We start from the raw sequence: 21,204 nt of genomic DNA on the forward strand, positions 1-21,204 counted from the left end.
TCCAGGAGCTAATCTGGCTAGCAAACCCGTTCTCCTGAATCGCTTCTTCTGAAGGTAGACCTCTGGAGCTCAGAGGGGAGAGGTGCATGGGTAGGTGAGCCTTCACCTGCCCATGTGCCTGCCAGCAAAAACTGCAGGGCATCCCTCAGCTGACGGCAACCAAGGAAGGCCTTGTAGCTCTCGCTTGCAGACACGTGGGTGAATTTGCAGCTACAGGGTTTCCCTCGGGTGGCAAAAAATGATTTTTCTTGCATAATAGTTGTACCCCTTCCTCTCTCTTTTTTTTTTTTTAAAAAAAGCTTATTTTAATATCTTGACTTGTAACAAAACTAATAACCATAATGTTCTAGACTGCATGAAATTGAAAACCCTGGGAAATTAAAGGCTTCCAAATTTGATTGCCAATTATACAAAAGGGAATAGGAATCAATGAATGAGAGGAGTAAAATCGACTATTATGCAATTTTATTTTATTTTTGTCGTGTCAGGAGTGACTCCTGGTGTGAGAGAATTGGCCGTCTGCAAGGATGTTGCCCAGGGGACGCCCGGATGATTTTGATGTTTATCATCCTTGTGGGAGGCTTCTCTCATGTCCCCGCATGAGGAGCTGGAGCTGATAGAGGGAGCTCATCTGCCTCTCCCCGGATTCGAACCTGCGACCTGTCAGTCTTCAGTCCTGCCGGCACAGGGCTTTAACCCACTGCACAATGAAATACGGTATTTAGTAACTGTGTGTTAGCTATCTTCCGAAGTTATGTTCTGTTCTCCTAGTGATGCAGCTTTGAAATATGGAGGCCAGATGGTCCACTGTACAAGACGTTTTGAAGTCCTGTACAGAGGCATGTGTGAGATGAATTGCAAAAGTCAAAAACACAGTCCAGTCTGATCTTGTTCCATATAACATAATCAAAAACCATCTTGTTCTAATATAATGTGTTCCGCTTTTGCTAAACTGTTCTGCTGAGGGGAAGGAGGTTGTGTCCCGAACATAACCTTTTTGCTTTTTTCCCTAAAATCCTGAGTTGAAAATTTCTATCTCTAAAGCTGTGTTTATTTCATTGTTTTATACTAGATGTTTCCCCACAAAAGCCCACATGTGCAAAGTTTGTAAACCATCAGATTAATTTTTTTTTTACATTCAAAATTCACTCCCTCCTAATAAAAATGTGTCCAGTTTATTTAGTGGCCTTTTCCTGTATTGCTTTAAACTGGAATATTTTGGTTGAAGAGTTAGCTCCATTCATCCCATGTTCTCTACTTCTTTCTCCACCCTTAAAAAAGCATTTGAACATATTTGGTGTAGTCTTTGTTTAGCGGGATAGCGGAATGTCCCTCTCTCTTTTTTTAAAAAAAAACATCCTTTAATACAGTGGTTCTCAACCTGGGGTCCCCAGATGTTTTTGGCCTACAACTCCCAGAAATCCCAGCCAGTTTACCAGCTGTTAGGATTTCTGGGAGTTGAAGGCCAATAACATCTGGGGACCCCAAGTTGAGAACCACTGCTTTAATAAATCACACATATCTTTTTAGCTCAAAACTGTAATATAACCAACTAAAAACTTTGGCAGGTATCCGGAATGAGAAAGCAAAGATAAATGTTGGCTTTAAAACATTAAATTCCTTGTTGCTGAAGGAAAGCAGATGCTTTCATTAATGTTTTGGAGGAAAAACAGTCCAAATGTAGAACAAATGTCTTTAGTCGAGTTTCTGCATTTTACATACACATTCTCTCTCTCTGGATGTATAAAATAAGGATTATGGCACATTATAAACAAAATAGCATAGACATTTCTACCCAAACGCAGAAAGTTTTTGTTCAGAAACAAGATTTTTTTGTGTGTCCGAAAGACTTAGCTGTATTAATTACTAGATGTTGATTCTAACTTGAATGCCTTTTGACATAGGTTAATTGTTGTATTTTGAAGAGTCTTGAGTTGGACAAAGCTTTCCTCTGCAGATGTTTACATGTGAGAATAATTAAATATATATATATACTTCACAATTGTTTCTGGACTACAAATGACATTACACCCTCACAATTGGCTAAGGTGATGGGGATTGTAGTGGAAAAATATCTGGAATGCTACATGGCCATTTCTGATTTAGGTCTTTCTGCCATTTTGGCCAGCTTGCATTTCTTGAAGTAAATCGTAGAATTCATCCAATGCCTTATGAATAAAGAATGAATGTATTTTCCTGTATGGCAGGAGGTAGGACTGGATGGCCCTTGTGGTCTCTTCCAGTTCTGTGAGAAGGAGAAGACAAGATGCCAACATTGTGATGAAAAAATTCTGATAATCATTAATCATTTCAACATATACATCCTCTGCTGACAATGTCTAATCAACAGACTCTTCCCTTGATTACTTAATCCAGTTAATTGTCCACAGATAGAAAACCTTTTAATAGACCTCCCTCACCAGGGATGGGTTTATTACTGTACATATTCTGGATTGCTACCATTGATCAAGCTGTAAGAGTGAGTGTTTGAGGAAGAGGAGGGCCAACCAAGGCTGCCAAATTCGGATCTGTTTTCCTTTCCTTGATTGTTCTTTTATTCTTTTAGCTGCCCACCCTTCATACATAAATTATTCAGTAGCACTTGCTGTCACAAATAGTAAGCAGTGCATGATTTACAGGATGTGTTTAAAAAGTGGTACTGTTGGGACTTTCCATGTTCATTTATTAATTTTATTCAGCTGTATTTCTCATGATATATATAGTAGGGCTGTGCGATCGATGATAAAAATGTTTCAAAACTCATTACAAAATTAGGGAACATTGGCATTTTGTTTCTAAAGTGTTTCTAAAGTATCATTAGTGAAAATTTTGTTACTTTTTCATTATAGTAATTGCGTAAGTGAGGAAACTTCAGGGGCTCTTTTCTCCCTTATTTTTACAGCTATTAAGGTGAAAATTGCTACAATGGCAGAACCTAAGTACCACTGTTAGCCCATCAACTTTCAGAACATTTCACTCATCCATGGATTTTTGGGGAATATTCATTTAAAAAAACTATATATTTAAAAACTACAAGAGGAATCTCTTTGAATTTTCTGTACAATGACGCAAGATAACGAGATCATTCACCTCAACTTTCAGAAATAGTAATGCACCTACTGATTCAGGGGTTTTTTTTAAGTTTTGGCAAAAATGTTTTTTTTTAAAAAAAAAAAAAAGCCACAAGATCTATCTCATTGAATGTCTGTCATATTAACCAATAGAACTTCCATTTAGGGATTTCTTCCCAGCCCAGCCCAGTCAGTCCTCTTCTTTGCAGATTCAACCATTTATTGGAACTCTGGCTGGCTGCTGTTCCAGAAGGACAAATCTTTCCCCTATCCTCATTGGGGCTTTCTGATGTTGAGCAGAATTATGGGAAATGTCGTTTAGGGCAGGGCCTTTTGAATTCTCTGCCATAGGGCTCTTCAACTTCCCATACTACATTTCCCAGAATTCTGTGCTTTTTCAGACTCTTTCCCAGCGACCTCTGCTTTCTTCCTGCTGCTTACCTCTCCTAATGTTGAGAGGCCATTAGTTTAAAGAGGAAAGGCAGCTTTTTTTGGCTTGGCTTTGCCTGCTTGCGCTGAAAATGAAGCTGACTTTGGGAAGCTTCAGAGGTTTACAATATTCAAACCAAAAAGTATTGGGTAAGTTTCGATTCTTAAGTTTCTGGCACAGACCACACCCACATGTCAGATATCGTGTCATAAGTACAAATGTAATGAATTTGATCTGACTTACAAGGACTAATGATAATTTTGCACAGCCTAATATTTAGTTTAGTATTCAGGACAGTTTGCTAATCAAAACATCACAGTGCTATGAAAACCATTGTTTAATGATGGAAGCACTGCATCAAACTGTTTAGCAATTTAAAATAAAAAGGTCACCGTTTCATTCAGACTATCACTACATGCATTTCACAAGTTTGTGTTCAATCTTCTTTCTTGTTCTTTAGTTAATATGTCATTATATTGATTAGGTTGTTCAAGGCAGAAAGAGAATTAGTAGAGCTGGGCGGTTTCGTTCGTTAATTTCGTAATTCGTTATTAATTCGTTATTTTTTTTTATAACGAAGCAATATTGAACCATTCAGGAGCAACTAAAAATCGAAACGAATTTTTCAATTCGTTTCGTAATTGTTTCGTAATCGTTTCGAAATTGTTTTGAAATTGTTTCGTAATCGTTTTGTTATTATTTCCGCATGTCTGGTGCAAGTTTTATAGTTGTTGTTTGTTTTATCAGTGAAAAAAAAATATAAATATCACACCAACAGTCAACAACAGAGGGAGAGGGAAGCTTCAGAAGTTCCCCCTGTCCCATTTGGAGGTTTTTTAGCGTATTGCGCGGTCGCGTCCGCCATTAACGAATCGATTCGTAATTGTTTCGTAATTTACGAAATTTCGTAAATTTCGAACTTTTTTAAAGAAAATTTTTGTAATTCTTTTAAAAATTGAAACGCAAAAACCCCCTAAAAACGAATCGAGTTTAGAAACAAATTTTTCCGTGGTTGCCCAGCCCTAAGAATTAGCTCTTCTCTCCTATGATACATGGTGTGCAGATGATCTGTTGTGTTTATTCCAATGGCATCACTAGAGTTGTTGTCACCCACTACAGCAGCGGTTCTCAACCTGGGGGTCACAACCCCCAGGGGGTCGCTGGGCCATTTTCTGGGGGTTGGCCCCGCCCCCTCCACTTCCTCAAAATGGCTGCTGGCCCCTGTGCCAGGGAAACAGCCAGGCTTTCCAGGTCAGCTCCTCCACCTTGTGCGAGGCCTCCCTCGCCTAGATTGCGCTCCCGCCAGCTGTCAGGAACGCGGGTCAGGCGAGGGCTGCCCTCGCGCAAGGCCTTGCCTTGTGCGAGGCCTCCCTCGCCTAGATTGCGCTCCCACCCGCTGGCAGCAAGAGGCTCCATGTAAGGCCAGGCTGCGTGGGAGATCCTCCTCTGCCCGGCTCTCACCCCCTGCCGGGCTTGCCAAAGGCACGAGCCTCACTGCCGGATCTGTGCCCAGACTCCAAAATGCACCAAGCAACAGCAACTCCCAATTGTCAAGGTATGTATATTTTCCCCAAACTTCTCCAGTATTTTATGTTGGTCATGGGAGTTCTGTATGCCAGGTTTGGATCAATTCCATGATTGTTGGGAGTTCAGAATGCTCTTTAATGACAGTGGAACTATATTCCCAAGCAACTGCAACTCCCAAATGTCAGGGTCTATTTTCCCCAAATGTGTCCAGTATTTTCTGTTGGTCATGAGTCTTGTATGCCAAGTTTAGTTCAATTCAATTGTTGGTGAAGTTCAGAATGCTCTTTGATGGCGGGTGAACTATACATCCAAGCAACTGCAACTCCCAAATGTCAGGGTCTATTTCCCCCAAACTCCACCAGTGTTCAAATTTGGGCATATTGAGTATTTTGTGCCACGTTTGGTCCAGATCCATAGTTGTTTGGGTTCCAATGCTCTCCAGATGTAGGTGAACTACATCTCCCTAAATCACTGTCAGTTCCTCCCAAACCCCTCCAGTATTTTTTGTTTGACATGGGAGTTCTGTGTGGAGGTCTTAGTGGTCTGTGGAAGTCAGAGCTGAATTGGTTGAAGGTACTGCAAATCCCATCATCTGTTTTCCATACTCCCCCAAACATATTTTTTCTGATTAATCACGATGCTTTAATTATGTTGAATTTGTAACAATGAAAACACATCCTGCATATCACATATTTACATTATGATTCGTAACAGTAGCAAAATTACAGTTATAAAGGAAGCATATTTAGGGGTCACAGTGTTAGAAAGGTTGAGAACCACTGCACTCTGCAGTAACTCAATAGTGTATCCCCAGACCAGACCACAATATTATAGCTAAAAAAAACCCAGAAAATTTGACACAGTGACTATTTTAAAAAACAGCAACAATAGTATATTTATAGTATAGAAAATGAAACCATATGATTTCTTGTGTCCTTGTAACTGAGTGAAAATAACAGCTCTGACTAGAGCATGTGCATAGTGGAAGGTTCAAAAAGAAAATTAGCAATTTTTAGCTGTGACACGTGCAAGAAGGGCTGTTTTATGGTTATATCTAACTATAGGGATATTGTATTAGCACAAACCCCCATGGTATGGTTCAGACCCCATGCATTCCCCCAGTGATGCCACTGATTTATTCCAATTCACACAGACCTCCATTCTGTTTGTTTTCAGTCCCATACCATGGCAACACTTTCTAGTGGTGACATAGAGCAAGTTGGAAAAAGTGGATATGGAACAGTGTCTTGCTTTACTGTGTCAAATACTTAGTGAATCCCTTAGTGTATGAAATATGGTATGCCCAGTTCACATCAGAGGTCTTTAGGTGGGCACATTTCATTACTAGGGTGACATTTTAGCTCAAACAGAAGGATAATGGAAATGATATAACAAACCAATACCTTCCTCTCTTCCAACCTATGTAACAATGCCCACCGTATCCTATTGGCTGGCATCCAGCCTATCATGAGCCATATTTTCACTCACTAGCAATGATATAAAAAGGCTCAGGGAAATGTGCAGAGGTTTGTATTTTTTCTGCCAGCCCTTCAAGCAATTGCTTAACCTGTAAGACCAGGGAGAAATTCAAGAGAAGAAAAGAGAACAGAACAACGGGTGTTTTAAAAAATACGGGAGCAAAGAAACAGAGTGAAAAGACAGGCAAGCCTTTTCCCCAATGAGCTGAGACTTGTGGAAAGCAAGACAAACAACTGAAGATATTGACCACCACCACCCCCTCCCCCAGAAAAAGGGGCTGTTGGCAGAGTTCCAAAGTGGACGAAGACATGTGTGACAGTCAGTCTGACTCGGAGAGCTCTGATGAACCTGAGCCATCTTGCCGAGCCAAGAGGGCAAAAACCTCACGTTCTTGCCGGGCTGGATTGATTTTTCCCGTGAGCCGTATTCATAGGTTCCTCCGGAGAGGAGACTATGCCGAGCGCATTGGATCAGGAGCATCCGTTTACATGGCTGCTGTGCTTCAGTACCTGACGTACGATATTGTTGATATTGCTGGGAATATTGCCTCAGGTGATGAGAAACGTCGAATTGTCCCTGAACACTTACAGCAAGCCATCAGCAATGACACCGAACTCCACTCTCTCTTGGGAGGCATCTCCTTTCCCAATGTGAAAGATGTGCCCAAGAATGATCCTGCCCCATCAGCCAAGGGGAGCAAGAAACCCAACAAAGCTGTAAAAGCTCCAAATGAGGTTGCCACATAAACAAAGGTGCTTCTGTTTTTCTGCGCTTCGAATGAAGTCTTTTTAATATCCAGCCTTGCTGTCTAATAAAAGCTGCTCTGAAGATGAGTTCTCTGTTGTGTGAATGTATTTGTTTCCACACAGCTTTCAGATGGGATATTTTATTTGAGGTGATACTAATTCTGAGTCGCCTCCAGGCTGATATGGGCAGGATAGAAATAACGTAAATAAATAATAATTAAATAATTCTAAGACATTTTTACAGAAATGAAAAGCTCCATATTTTATATGGTGAAAAACCATTCAATAAGCATCATTTTGACATTTTCAGGTATTGTGTTTTCCCCGAGTTGTAACTAATGTCCAGCATCATCTAATTCCTTTCCCACACTGATGTTTATTGATTCTCTGTGACAATAATACTATTCTTTGTCTTCCATGTTTTGTTGCCATTTCGAGCCACAATGATAAAACATGTTGTCTTTCAAGCAATAGATCATGGGAGTTTGGCAGATATTTATTTATTATTATTATTATTTATTTATTATTACGGTTGCTTATACCCCGCCCTTCTCACCCGGGGGGACTCAGGGCGGCTTACACAAACAAGGCACAATTCGATGCCTGTATTACAAAACATAACATCAAAAACATAACATCAATAACAACAATAATTATAACACTGATAACAATTAACATAAACAATATTATCGGCAGGAATAGCCATAAACCCGTAAAAACAATTAAAACAATAAAAGCAATACAAACCTCATTGCTGGTCAGCGTTTAACCGACTCATAGTTAGGTTCAACTTTCCACACATTGTTGGTCCTATCATTCTGGTTCCATGTCTAATTGTCAGGGTGCCCAAAGGCCTGGTCCCAGAGCCAGGTCTTTACCTTCCTCCTGAAGGCAAGGAGGGAAGTTGAAGCCCTGATTTCCCCCGGGAGTGAGTTCCACAGATGAGGGGCCACCACTGAGAAGGGCCTGCTCCTCGTCCCCACCAGCCTCACTTGTGATAGCGGTGGGGTCGTGAGCAGGGCCTCCCCAGATGATCTCAGATTCCGAGATGGGACGTAGAGGGAGATACATTCGGACAGATACGCTGGACCGGAACCGTAAAGGGTTTTGTAGGTCAAAACCAGCACCTTGAATTGTGCTCGGAACTGAATCGGTAGCCAGTGGAGCTGACATAACAGGGGGGTGGTGTGTTCCCTGTATGTCGCTCCAGTAAGCAGTCTAGCTGCCGCTCGTTGGACTAGTTGGAGTTTCCGAACAGTCTTCAAGGGCAACCCCACGTAGAGTGCGTTGCAGTAGTCTATATGGGATGTGACAAGAGCGTGGACCACTGTGGCCAGATCGGACTTCCCGAGATATTACAGTCAATTGCATAGGTTAGCTAAGGGAATCTGTTTCTTTTCACTGTTTTTATAGTATAGTGATAAAGTCGAGTCAAAGGGTCTGAAAATGTTATGCAGAAGTCAACATTTTCCTCTAATAATGAATGTTTGATTAGGACTATGTTGGTGTAAGCAGTGGCTAAAGGTGTGCCTGATCTGTCTTCTATGTAAAGTCAAGTTCAGTTATTGCCAGAATTTTCTTTCCTTTGTGCCAAGGTTCCACAGAATCACAGAAACTTCTGCCCTGACATCTGTGCTTGAGAGAGCATTATTTAACCCTAAATTTCTTCATTCTTCCTGGATTAAGCTAGTAGGCACTGGACATGCTGCACTAAGACTTTAAGCTGAAGAGTGGCATTTTTAAAAATGGAATTAAATGGGCCATCTGTTCTATTAGTGGACCGTCTGTTTTTTCTTATATTTGAATGATGAAAATGCAAGACATTGTGCCAAGGCACTGAGCAGAGTGAAGAGCCTCACAGCGTTTGGATGGTTTCCAAGAAGTAGATGTTTTGAAAGAGTTAATAAGAAACTACTTGGAATAGGCTTCTTTTCACTGTTTTTACAGTATAGTGATAAAGTCGAGTGTGTCTTGTTCTTCAGCTTTTCAAGTCCTACTTTCTTTTTGTTAGTGTTCCTGGGGGTGGAAAGCCGCTGAGATAGATCTTGAATTGGGACCAAATGAGGTCTTGAACCTGCTTTTACTAGTTAGCCTAATGTGAGATAGAATCATAGAGTTGGAAGAGACCTCGTGGACCATCCAGTCCAACTCCCTGCAAAGAAGCAGGAAAATTGCATTCAAAGCACCCCTGACAGATGGCCATCCTGCCTCTGTTTAAAAACCTCCAAAGAAGGAGCCTCCACCACACTCCAGGGCAGAGAGTTCCACAGCCAAACAGCTCTCACAGTCAGGAAGTTCTTCCTAATGTTCAGATGTAATATCCTTTCTTGTAGTTTGAAGCCATTGTTCTGTATCCTAGTCTCCAGGGCAGCAGAAAACAAGCTTATTCCCTCCTCCCTATGACTTCCTCTTACATATTTATAAAAGGTTATCATGTCTCCTCTCAGCCTTCCCTTCTTCAGACTAAACATGCCCAGCTCTTTAAGCTGCTCCTCATAGTGCTTGTTCTCCTATCATTGATCATTTTAGTCACCCTCCTCTGGACACATTCCAGCTTGTCAACATCTCCCTTCAATTGTGGTGCCCAGAAATGGACACAGTATTCCAGGTGTGGTCTAACCAAGGCAGAATACAGGGGTAGCATGACTTTCCTGGATCTAAACACTAAACTCCTATTTATGCAGGCCAAAATCCCATTGGCTTTTTTAGCTGCAGCATCACATTGTTGGCTCTTTGAGTCCCCCTAGGGGTGAGAAAAGTGGTATATAAATGCTGTAAATGATAAATAATCATGTTTAACTTGTTGTCCACAAGGATTCCAAGATCTTTTTTCACACATGCTGCTCTTGAGCCATGCGTCCCCATTCTGTATCTTTGCATTTCATTTTTTCTGCCTAAGTGCAGTATCTTGCACATGTCCCTGTTGAACTTCATTTTTTTCTTCATGGTGTCTGTAAATACACACATGTGGAGTTACTGCACCTGTGCAGGAATCAGCGGAAACTTCTCAAGCTATGTTTTCGAATTTTGGCGGTATGCCCGCCCACTCCTCCCTAGGGTATAAAGGGCCCCCTGGCTGTACGCTTCCCAGTTCGCTTTTTTCCGCTGCAGCTGCGACTTCGGAGCTTCTTACAAGTCATATCAATGGCATCCTTTTCGATTGGGACCCATGCCTTTGCAGTCTTCTGACAACATCCCACCTCAATGCAGTTGCTTCCCTAGCAGTCATTCACCCTTTTCATGGCATTGGAGCCGTTCATCTTGGCCCGGCTAGAGACTGGCCAAAAAACTGCGCCATATTCCAGCCTCTCCTCCGCTTTGGGAGGGGCTGTTGCTGAAGACCACTGCCGCCCCAATACTCAATCGGCACCCGGCTGAATCCAAAAGGTTTTCAAACCTAAAGCGGTACCTTCTGATTGGAGTTAAAAGAGCTCTAACAGCCCAAGCCTCTGTTTCTGAGGTTTGGCAGCCCTTGGGATATCAGACTTCTCCCCTTACTGTCCGCATTGGCCACCTCCCAAGCGGGAAGATCCTCCGGTTGCCCTCCTCGACCATGGAAGGGCTCTATTCACTGGCGCCAGGGCGTACGGATAATAAGAAAGGGGACAAAAAGGACTTCACCCATTTGAGCCTAATAACATGGCAAGACTAAAGCTGTGGATCCATTCGCGACCCATCTGCCCTTCAAAATTCCTGCCCTTTAGGCGCTTGATCACCTTCGTTTGTCTCTAGCGCCTCTCTTCCTGACGGGCTACCCTGTCCCTCCAAGGGAACTGCTTATTCTCCTTTAGGGGCACTATTGTTGTTTGACGCCGCGATACTGCTCCTGGCAGCTTAACTTGCTCGCTTAACATGTGCTCTTCCCAGCCATCCCTGCGTCAGCTATGATACTCTTTGAGGTTGAGAGTGCTTAGGTATCGACTGTAGACTCCGACATGACAGCGAGCCCCTCTTCCCGTCTCAGACCTGCAGTTGGCTACCTTGAACCTCTGGCCAAGCTGAACCTTCAGTTCCTGTCATACCAGATGACCCCCCCTCCCCCCCTGGCCCCCATCACCTCTGCCCGTCCTCTCCGCAGCTGACGGTGCCCTTGGCAGGACTGAAGACCAACAGGTCGCAGGTTCGAATCTGGGGAGAGGCGGATGAGCTCCCTCTATCAGCTCCAGCTCCTCATGCGGGGACATGAGAGAAGCCTCCCACAAGGATGATAAAACATCAAATCATCCTGGCGTCCCCTGGACAACGTCCTTGCAGACGGCCAATTCTCTCACAACAGAAGCGACTTGCAGTTTCTCAAGTCGCTCCTGACATGCCAAAAAAAAAAGCCCTAAACTGTTCTGGCCCAACATACCTGTCCGAACGCATCTCCTCCTATGAACCAGCTAGGGTGTTAAGATTGTCTGGGGAGGCCCTGCTCTTGGTCCCGCCTGCGTCACAAGTACATTTGGCGGGGACGAGAGACAGGGCCTTCTCGTTGGTGGCCCCTCAGCTGTGGAATGCTTTTCCTACAGATATTAGATCGGCCCCCTCCCTGTTGACATTTCGGAGGTGTGCCGTTACGCCCAGACGCTTTAAAATAAAAGTTTGACGTGCTGCTATCTATGTCTGGGCGAAACTGCTGGGGTCTTTCTTTAGGCAGATTGAGCTTTCTGGAATAACTGAGTCCACTTCAATCTTAAACAATAAACAGGGTATTTATTTACAAAGTCCTGGTACACTTGGCTCAGCTTATCAATATTACAACAATCAATGAATAATAAATCCCATCTATATTAATAAACTCTATCTATATTCAGTTAAACTCAATTACTCTATCTATCTATATCTATATCTATCTATCTATCTATCTATCTATCTATCTATCTATCTATCGGTCTCAGTTAAACTAAATTACTCCATCTATCTATCTATAACTAAATTAAACTCAAATACTCAATTGTTTTTACAATGATATTTTCTGAGGTACCTCTCTGCCAACAGCACATCATGGATTCTTCCTAAAACTGAAGGGGCAGGGAGACCTCCAAAATGGCTGCTTCTATCCTGGAAACAGGGGCGGGCCCAAAGAGCCACTCTTTGGCCAATTATTGCAGAGGGCCTGAAAACTGACTTTCCTGCCTCTGGCTGCTAACTTTTTAGGCCTTTGCAGAGGCTGCAGAGGCCTAGGCGAAAGGCAAGGGGCAACCAATTTAAGCAACCCAAAAAGACAATAAACCCAGTCTCCTGGGAGACGGAACAGGAGGAAAGTGAAGACCTGGTTGTTCGAGCAGGCATTTGAAAAGGCAGTGTAACAAACATAGGAATATGGAACAATTGGATTATGAGACTGGATCTTGATTTTAACTATGAGATGCTAATGAGATGTTTTATTGATTTATATTGACTGTATGCTGCTGTTTTAATTGTTTTAACTGTTTTATGTTTTTGAGCATTGAATTTTGCTATTGTTAAGTGCTCTGAGTCGCCTGAGGGCTGAGAAGAGCAGTATACAAATGTAGTAAATAAATAAATAAATAAATCTGCCTGTTTCCCCTTCTAAATAAATTATACTGATCTTCATTATAATGTAGATGTGTTTACTTTGGTCCCCATTAAAATAAGCCCCTAAAGCTGCTTGATATTGTACAGGCGATCCCCAAGTTACAGACAATAAAGGTTCTGTTCTTAAGTTGAATTTGTTTGTAAATCAGAACAGGTACACTGTTTAAGTGTAACATAGAAGCTTTGGATAACATAGGGAAGGAATAACACCTGTGATGTTTGTTTTTCTGTCTGTGCCCCTGTTCAGAAGATTTCACCTCACTTTCTGCCACTGTGATCATTGGATTTTGAAAAAATTGGCTTGTTATGGAAACAAGGATTGGTGGCAAAACTTCTGTGGAGACATTTTTTTTGCCATGAGGACACTTTCAGGAGTGAATTTCCCATCCTGGGGTCACATTTCTCTCACTTCATGTTGTCTCACCCACGTTCTTAACTAGTTGTTTGTAAGTCAGATGTTTGTAACTCAGGGACTGCCTGTCCCCTGACATGTGAACAGGGACATGAGTCTGAGTTCAAGATAGATTGTGTAATGTCATTGCTTGTCAATTGTTGATTGCTTCATAGCTGCTTATAGAAAGTGTATAGAACTATTAATGTGTGTACTATACTTAGGTTTGGTGTGTGCGTTTGGACTGCTGTCTTAGTAACTATTCTGTTTTCCTTTCCTTTTGATTTAGTACAGTTAGTCTTCCACATTCTCAAGAGTTAGGGACACAGGAGTCGCATAAAAGTGAAAAGCAGCAAAACAATTTTAAAAGGTTGACCCTAGAGTTGCTTTGGAGGACATAGAGATTTCAATCAAATCCACAAAAGTCAAAGTCACAAACCTGGAGGACCAACTACACTGTAACATCCCCACCAGTAGACAGAAGGAGATTTATCAGCTCTTTAACCTATGAAGAGCGGCTTAAAGATCTGGGCATGTTTAGCCTGCGGAAGAGAAGACTGAGAGGAGACATAATAGCCATGTATAAATATGTGAGAGGAAGCCATAGGGAGGAAGGAGCAAGTTTGTTTTCTGCTGTCCTGGAGACTAGGATGTAAAACAACGGCTTCAAACTACAGGAAAGGAGATTCCACCTGAACATGAGAACGAACTTCCTAACTGTGAGAGCTGTTCAGCAGTGGAACTCTTTGTTCTGGACTGTGGTGGAGGCTCCATCTTTGGAGGCTTTTAAACAGAGGCTGGATGGCCATCTGTTGGGGGTGCTTTGAATGCAGCTTTCCTGCTTCTTGGCAGGAGGTTGGACTGGATGGCCCACAAGGTATCTTCCGGCTCTAACATTCCGATTACACGTTTGAGAGCCCTCAGAAGAGGGAAAAGATAGTGTGATGGTGGTGCTTCATCATGCCCTTCTTGTATTGCCATTGCATCCTCCTTGTGCAGTAAAGTTGTCATCTGTTATAACATATCCATATATGTGGGTCTGAATTTTAAGCTTTCTGTGGGTCTGAATTTTAAGCTTGTGTGGCATTCTTTCCAGGTTCTTCTGAATGTACCCATCATAGTGAATAAAGAGTTTCTCAGCGTCCTTATAGGCAAGTTAAAATAATGGTTTTGTTGTGTCTTTTCTAGGGGAAAGCATACTGTTATCTATATATAGTTGAGCAGGAAATTATTTGAACTTCTGTTTCTAAATACAATTCTATGAAATATAGCTTATTGCTAGGATCTAAAAATCTACACTATCAAGGGCACCCCCTCAACTTTTTCAGCTAATGGAGTTCGTGCCCTCCAAATAGGATGTTCTGTCCCACAACTCTGTGTGTTTTATGAGTTCTATTTAAACGTACTGCTCCTATTTTATCTCATCATAATCTGTTAATTGTTTGTTTTTGTTTTTTATTTGGAATATGTGGCCTGCCCATTGTCATCTCTATCGTGATTGTGTCTATTGGAATTTTTATATTATTATTATTATTATTATTATTATTATTATTATTTTAATGTCATTTTGATAATGTTGTTGTCTGTTGTATATGTTTTGATTTTATTGCTGTATTATGTTGTCCAGGCTTGGCCCCATGTAAGCCACTCCGAGTCCCCATCGGGGAGATGGTGGCGGGGTGGAAATAAAGATTATTATTATTATTATTATTATTATTATTATTATTATTATCCCTGTGGTTTTTGTTATTGTTGTTTAAACAGTTGCATCAAAAACCTGCCACGACCTCAGTTTACAAAGCATTCTCTACATGACTGTTCAGGAAAAACAAGCTCAAAGCTCTTGAACAGGTGGATGAGCAGAATTGGTTTTATTTGTTTGGATCCCATCCCATATACAAAATTAAGGTTTTTTTTCTGTCATAGCCATCCCAATAAATTGGGAGGAAAGAAAGAGCATTTCAGTTCACTGAGATATAACAAGAGTAATCTAAGAGTCTCTGAGATCTTGCCTTAATTTTTTAAAAAGGGAAATGTCTTTAAATCTTCCTCTCAATTCAAATTATTGCTTCAAGAGTGATGAATATTGCTTTGAGAAGCTTTGAATCTTAGAGACACTTTGAAGTAAGCCTCAGTATTTTCAGTGGCTTCATTCCAGAAATGTTACTCAGACATAGAAATCCCTGCTGAGCTTTGAAGTTCACATCAGACATTTCAATATTGCTGCCTAACCTACCCTGCAGGCTTGTTGTATGAACACACTCCACCTTTCTATCCTTGCGTTTCAATGGTCATAAAATGACTAGATACTGTATATCCAACTAGTAATGAGCTGGTAGGTTGCTTTGGCCAGCTTATATTATTTCAACAGTGGTTTCTTTATTTTGTAAACTTAGGAGTTGTGCCATCACACCCAGACACTATAAAAATAAAACTAAGATGTGCTTCTCTATATCTGGGCGAACTGCGGATGTCTTTCTTAAAAGCTTGAGATTCCCAGCAACTGAGGCTACTACAGATTTTGAGCATCAAAACAGAATATTTATTTCTCAAAGTCCTTGCAGACTTGGCACAGCTTGTCAAAGTTACAAACAAAGCAGTCAATTGGTGAAACCATAGAAATGATCTTTCTTTCTTTTTTCTTCAGTTACTGAGGTCACTATTCCCCAAAAGGTAGAAAATATCCTGGGATCCTTTCACCCTAACCCTGAGCTGCTATAGTTAGAAAAACAGGTTTTTCCCTATCTATAGCTCAAGGTTAGCTTTGGAGATGAAGTACTGCTCAATAATATTCAATAACTTTTCTATATCTCAGTTGCTATCTATATTTCAATTGCTATCTATAACTCAATTGCTATTCTATCTATCTCAATTAGCTTCTTTATCTATATAACTCAATCACTCATTCAACTCAATCTATCTTTCTATGACTCAATCAGCTTCTCTATATCTTAATAAGCTTTCTATATCTCAATAACTCAATCATATCTCAATTAGACCCAATATTACTCAAACATACTTACAATGATTTTTTCAGAGCTACCTGCCTAACCAGCAGGGAAGATTCCAAAATGGATATCTCAAACCCTAGGAAAAAGGGTGGTCTCTAAACCCAAAGAGATACTTTCTAAACCAATAGCTGCAAAAAGGCCTGCAGGCTGGCTTTCCAGCCTCTGATGCTGTTAACTTTCAGGGTGCAGCTAAAATTGTAGCAACCCTGGGGAAATGCAGCTAAAAGGCAATGTAAACCATGCTCCTGGAAGACGGAACAGGAGTACTTGAGATAGTGCAGTTGTTTCATTGCAATTTTCCCCCCAACCAGAAAACAGTTTTACTATACATTTGAATTACGCATTGTATTTTGAGGTTCTACAAAATTTAATGTCATGGGTGTGCGCTGTCAAGCTGAATGTTGTCTTTAGGTGATACCATGAATTTCATAGAGTCATTTTAGGCAAGAAATAACCAGTGGTTGATTTGCCAGTTCCTTCCTCTGAAATATAGCCTACAGCATCTGGAATTTATTGGCATTTTCCCATCCAAGTACCAATCAAGATTGACCATGCTTAACTTCTCAGCTCAGATAGGGTCTGGTGCTTTTATAATTTGGCAATATAAAATGGTCAAATTCCTAAGATTATCCTTTCACAATCAATACACTTCTTAATGTCACTGATTTTGACACCAAAATGTGTGTGCATGGAAAATGCTGAAGTGTGTTGCAGCCATGCTCATTATGGGCATTATATTTTGTCAGTCCTTTGAAATATAGCCTACTCCACCTGGTATTCATTGATGGTCTCCAAATATTAGCCACGGCTGACCCAAATTAGCTTCCAAGATCCTTTAGGGGTTTTAGACCCAATTTCACATGCTTAACGAATGGACCTGATATTTGAGACTTGGATTTGTGACATGTAAAATCACCTAAAAGTACTGATAGGACCACAATGAAATCATTGGAGAAGTGCTGGCAGTGTCTTTTTGTTCTGTATTATGATCAATTCCTGTATTATTATTTTTTTTGAGATAATAAAAGAAACAGTGGCCTTTAAAACAAGTAAACACATTTGTAAATTGGGGTTACTTACAAAAGATGAAGTGTGCACAACTACATGGGAAAGTGCTTTTAAATAAAAATCATATAACTGCATTGCCTGTTTTTAAACTGTATTTATTTCACAGTTCTTAATAATACAAATAGAAATGTCTACTCGACAAATTTATCAGAGCAGCCAAATAATAAAAAAATGGCAATCTGCCTGTTTGGAAAGAAGTGCGTTAGAAAATAAAACATGTCTAGCTTTTTCTAAATAGCAATGCTACATTTTGTACTGTTTGGGTCTGCTGGACATACCTTAAACGAGTGGGGCTTTTCTTTTCTCTTCCAGATAATAATTGCCACCAGCATGTTGGCACTGTCTGGCATAGCTACAAACATGACTTGACATCCTAAGAACTGCATTCATGGCCATTGGGTGATCTGGCCAATCATGGAGCTGAAGGTATGGGTCGATGGAGTCCAGCGGATCGTTTGTGGGGTCACAGAAGTTACCACTTGTCAGGAGGTCGTGATAGCTCTTGCTCAAGCTATAGGTAAGTGAAATAATGTCTGTGTGGCAAAAGCCAATTCTAGACATAAATGGCAGCTATGACTAGAATCACTTCTGCTAAGCTCTTCCTCTCCCTTTTCACTTTTGCAATGGTTACATGGCCACTACAGAAAATCTAGCAAAGTAAAACTGTACATGACTGATCTAGATCTTGAACAAATAACATAAAGTTGGAAACTGAAAAAGAAGCATGTGTGAAATCAATTTTTCCTTGTTAGTACCCAAACAGTCGGAGGCAGGGGGGGAAATCGAGACAGTGCAGATAATACAGCAGTATTGACTGCAAACAATACAACTCATGAATACTGAGCTTATCTTTGTCCCTTCTTCAGTTGTCTGCACAGAGTAGTTTCTTTGATGGGCCATCCCTGGGCCAGCTGCATTTTATGGTCAATATAAACTGCCTTATATAGTCTGTATAAGCTCATACAATGCAGATTAATTACACCGAACTGCATTTTATGAGTCTGTAACCCAGGTGTACACATAAATGGAGTGTATGCAGCCTTTAGTTGGGTTTTCAGAAAAGCGACACAGCGAAAAAGTGGGAAATATCACATGTACATTTCCTTCCACTATGGAAGCCAATTTTCTCTTTAATTTCACTTATTTTATTGTACTTTCTGATCTCCAAGGAATTCCTCTCAACAAATGAGATTTGTCTGTGTGTGCCTGTGTGTGTGTGCGTGCGTGCGTGCGCATGTGTGTGAATTCCAAAAAAGAAAAATTTAAAATTACTTCAAAGCAAAAAGTTTAATTTCAGAAGTATCCCCAATTCATCTGTAGTTTGGGATTCAAACTACAGATAGTACAATGCGTCATTGTGTTAAACTACACCACCAGTGGAACCTCACTCTGTGAAGACTGTGTGTTGATCAGTTGTGCACTGACCTCCACACATTAAAAAAAACTCATGCACAAGTGTCTTCCAAGGAAAATAAAACAAGCCAACCAAAGTCCCATGGCGATCAGCGAGTGGCAACAGGGGGCAGGACAGTCCTGGCACATTTCAGGACTGTGAAATGTGCCAGACTGGCACATGGGCGGTGGATATGGACTCAGTCGTTCTACCTCAAGGTCCGAGGCAGTTGAGTAGTTCAGCAGCTGTATCCATGATGACCCAAAAAAAAAGGATGACCCAAACAACTACCGTCCAGTCAGCCTCACGTCGATACCAGGCAAGATTCTGGAAAAGATTGTTAAGGAAGTGGTCTGCAAAAACTTAGAAACAAATGCGGTCATCGCTAATAGTCAACATGGATTTATCAAAAACAAGTCATGCCAGACTAATCTGATCTCTTTTTTCGATAGAGTTACAAGCTGGGTAGATGCGGGGAATGCCATGGATGTAGCGTACCTGGATTTCAGTAAGGCGTTCGACAAGGTCCCCCATGACCTTCTGGCAAGGAAACTAGTCCAATGTGGGCTAGGCAAAACTACAGTGAGGTGGATCTGTAATTGGTTAAATGGACGAACCACCTGGCTAAAGATGTCATGGAGACATGGGTTAAATTAAAAAATAAGATATTCCCAGGAGTTTCCCCCCTAACTCCAATAGTTTTACTGGAAAATTTTCCAGAAGACCTGAGAATTAAACTTAAACATAAAAAATTAGTGGAGGGGGAAACTGCTCTCTCCTGGAAGGAGTGGACACAAAACTCGAAGGGCAAGTTTAGTAAGTTAGAAGAACAAGGTGCACTGAATTGGTTTGAGAGACAACAGCTGTATAATTGGAGAAAGGATTGGTTAAGCAAAAATCCCAGATGTAGAGCACTGAATAAATTTGAGGAATGGTTAAGTAAGCTCAAAAACCAAGAAATAATGGGGAAAGGATTAATTGGGAAAATATATAATGGACTAATTGGTGAAGAAAAATAGGGCTGAAGCTGTTAGAAAACGTATGGGAGGGAGACCTAGGGCCTCTGATAGATTTTGATTGGAAAAGGGTCCTGAAGTGGAGAGTGGCTAAGAACCTATCAATAAGATTAAAAGAAAATGTATACAAAGTTATATGGAGATGGTATATTACGCCAGTCAAACAACATCAGATGGATAGCAAGCAAAGTAACCTCTGCTGGAGATGTGGCAAACACAAAGGGACATATTTTCATCTATGGTGGGAATGCCCCCAAGTGAAGAATTTTTGGAAGGATATATTTACCGAAATAAACAACATTATAGGATCAAACATTATGCCGGATGCTAGGTTAGCATTATTAATGGACACCACGAAGCTGAATGTAGAAATAACTAAGAAAGAATTGGTGACTATTTTGCTCACAGTGGGAAGAATTATAATAGCAAAGAACTGGAAAATAATAACCAATCTAACACTGGATGCATGGTACAGGGAAGTTTGGAATGTAGCTTTAAACGATAAACTAACAATGGAAATGAGGGTATTCAGGGGGGAAATTAACAGGTCAGATTTTGAGACATACTGGTCGGTCTTTATTAAATATGTCTTAGAGAGCGAAAATGGAAAACAACAGAATTTGGTTGGTCAGGAATTTTGGAGATGACATTTGATTAATGGCTGATTTATAAATACATGGTGAAGGAAATTATACTTGTTCAGGCCTTGGTGGTGGGGTTATGTGTTTGTAAAATGTTCACTGTTTTGGGTTTTGTCTATTTTGTAAGTTGTTATTGTATTTAAATAAAATCTTTAAAAAAAAATTAAATATTAAAAAAAAATGGACGAACCCAGAGGGTGCTCACCAATGCTTCCTCTTCATCTTGGAAAGAAGTGACGAGCGAAGTGCCACAGGGTTCTGTCCTGAGCCCGGTCCTGTTCAACACCTTTATTAATGACTTAGATGAAGGGTTAGAAGGCATGATGATCAAGTTTGCAGACGACACAAAATTGGGAGGGATAGCCAATACTCCAGAGGACAGGAGCAGGATTCAAAATGATCTTGACAGATTAGAGAGATGGGCCAAAACTAACAAAATGAAGTTCAACAGGGACAAATGCAAGATACTCCACTTATGCAGAATAAACAAAATACAAAGATACAGAATGCGGGACGCCTGACTCGAGAACAGTACTTGTGAAAAAGATCTTGGAATCTTTGTGGACAACAAGTTAAACATGAGCCAACAATTTGATGTGGTGGCAAAAAAGCCAATGGGATTTTGGCCTGCATCAATAGGAGCATAGTGTCTAGATCTAGGGAAGTAATGCTACCCCTCTATTGTGCTTTGGTTAGACCACACCTGGAATATTGTGTCCAATTCTGAGCACCACAATTCAAGAGAGATATTGACAAGCTGGAATGTGTCCAGAGGAAGGTGACTAAAATGATCAAGGGTCTGGAGAACAAGCCCTATGAGGAGCGGCTTGAGGAGCTGGGCATGTTTAGCATGAAGAAAAGAAGGCTGAGAGGAGATATGATAGCCATGT

The 21,204-nt window shown here is 40.9% G+C and overlaps 2 protein-coding genes across 3 annotated transcripts in view; both read left to right on the plus strand.

Annotated features, from left to right (window-relative positions):
- RASSF8 (Ras association domain family member 8) overlaps positions 1–21,204 on the plus strand; it is a 124,502-nt gene that overhangs the window by 89,678 nt on the left and 13,620 nt on the right. The window contains exons 1-2 of one of the 2 annotated variants that reach the window (XM_060778258.2): positions 645–717; positions 17,577–17,781. In XM_060778258.2, coding sequence (XP_060634241.1) covers positions 17,679–17,781 — 103 coding nt within the window. In that variant the 5' untranslated portion in view covers positions 645–717; positions 17,577–17,678. Of the gene's footprint in view, positions 1–644; positions 718–17,576; positions 17,782–21,204 lie in introns of those variants that run through there. The other variant, XM_067468875.1, reaches the window with a different exon arrangement.
- On the plus strand, positions 6,583–7,377 carry LOC132775432 (histone H2A, sperm-like). Its single transcript, XM_060776168.2, has one exon. It carries the CDS (start codon positions 6,816–6,818, stop codon positions 7,251–7,253), a length of 438 nt encoding a protein of 145 aa, XP_060632151.2. The 5' UTR covers positions 6,583–6,815; the 3' UTR covers positions 7,254–7,377.

The sequence above is a fragment of the Anolis sagrei genome, chromosome 5, assembly GCF_037176765.1.
Source record: "Anolis sagrei isolate rAnoSag1 chromosome 5, rAnoSag1.mat, whole genome shotgun sequence".
NCBI classification, from domain to species: Eukaryota; Metazoa; Chordata; class Lepidosauria; order Squamata; family Dactyloidae; genus Anolis; species Anolis sagrei.

Coding starts and splice junctions, on each gene's coding strand:
- LOC132775432 (XM_060776168.2), top strand. CDS start 6,816: ATGTGTGACAGTCAGTCTGACTCGGAGAGCTCTGATGAACCTGAGCCA.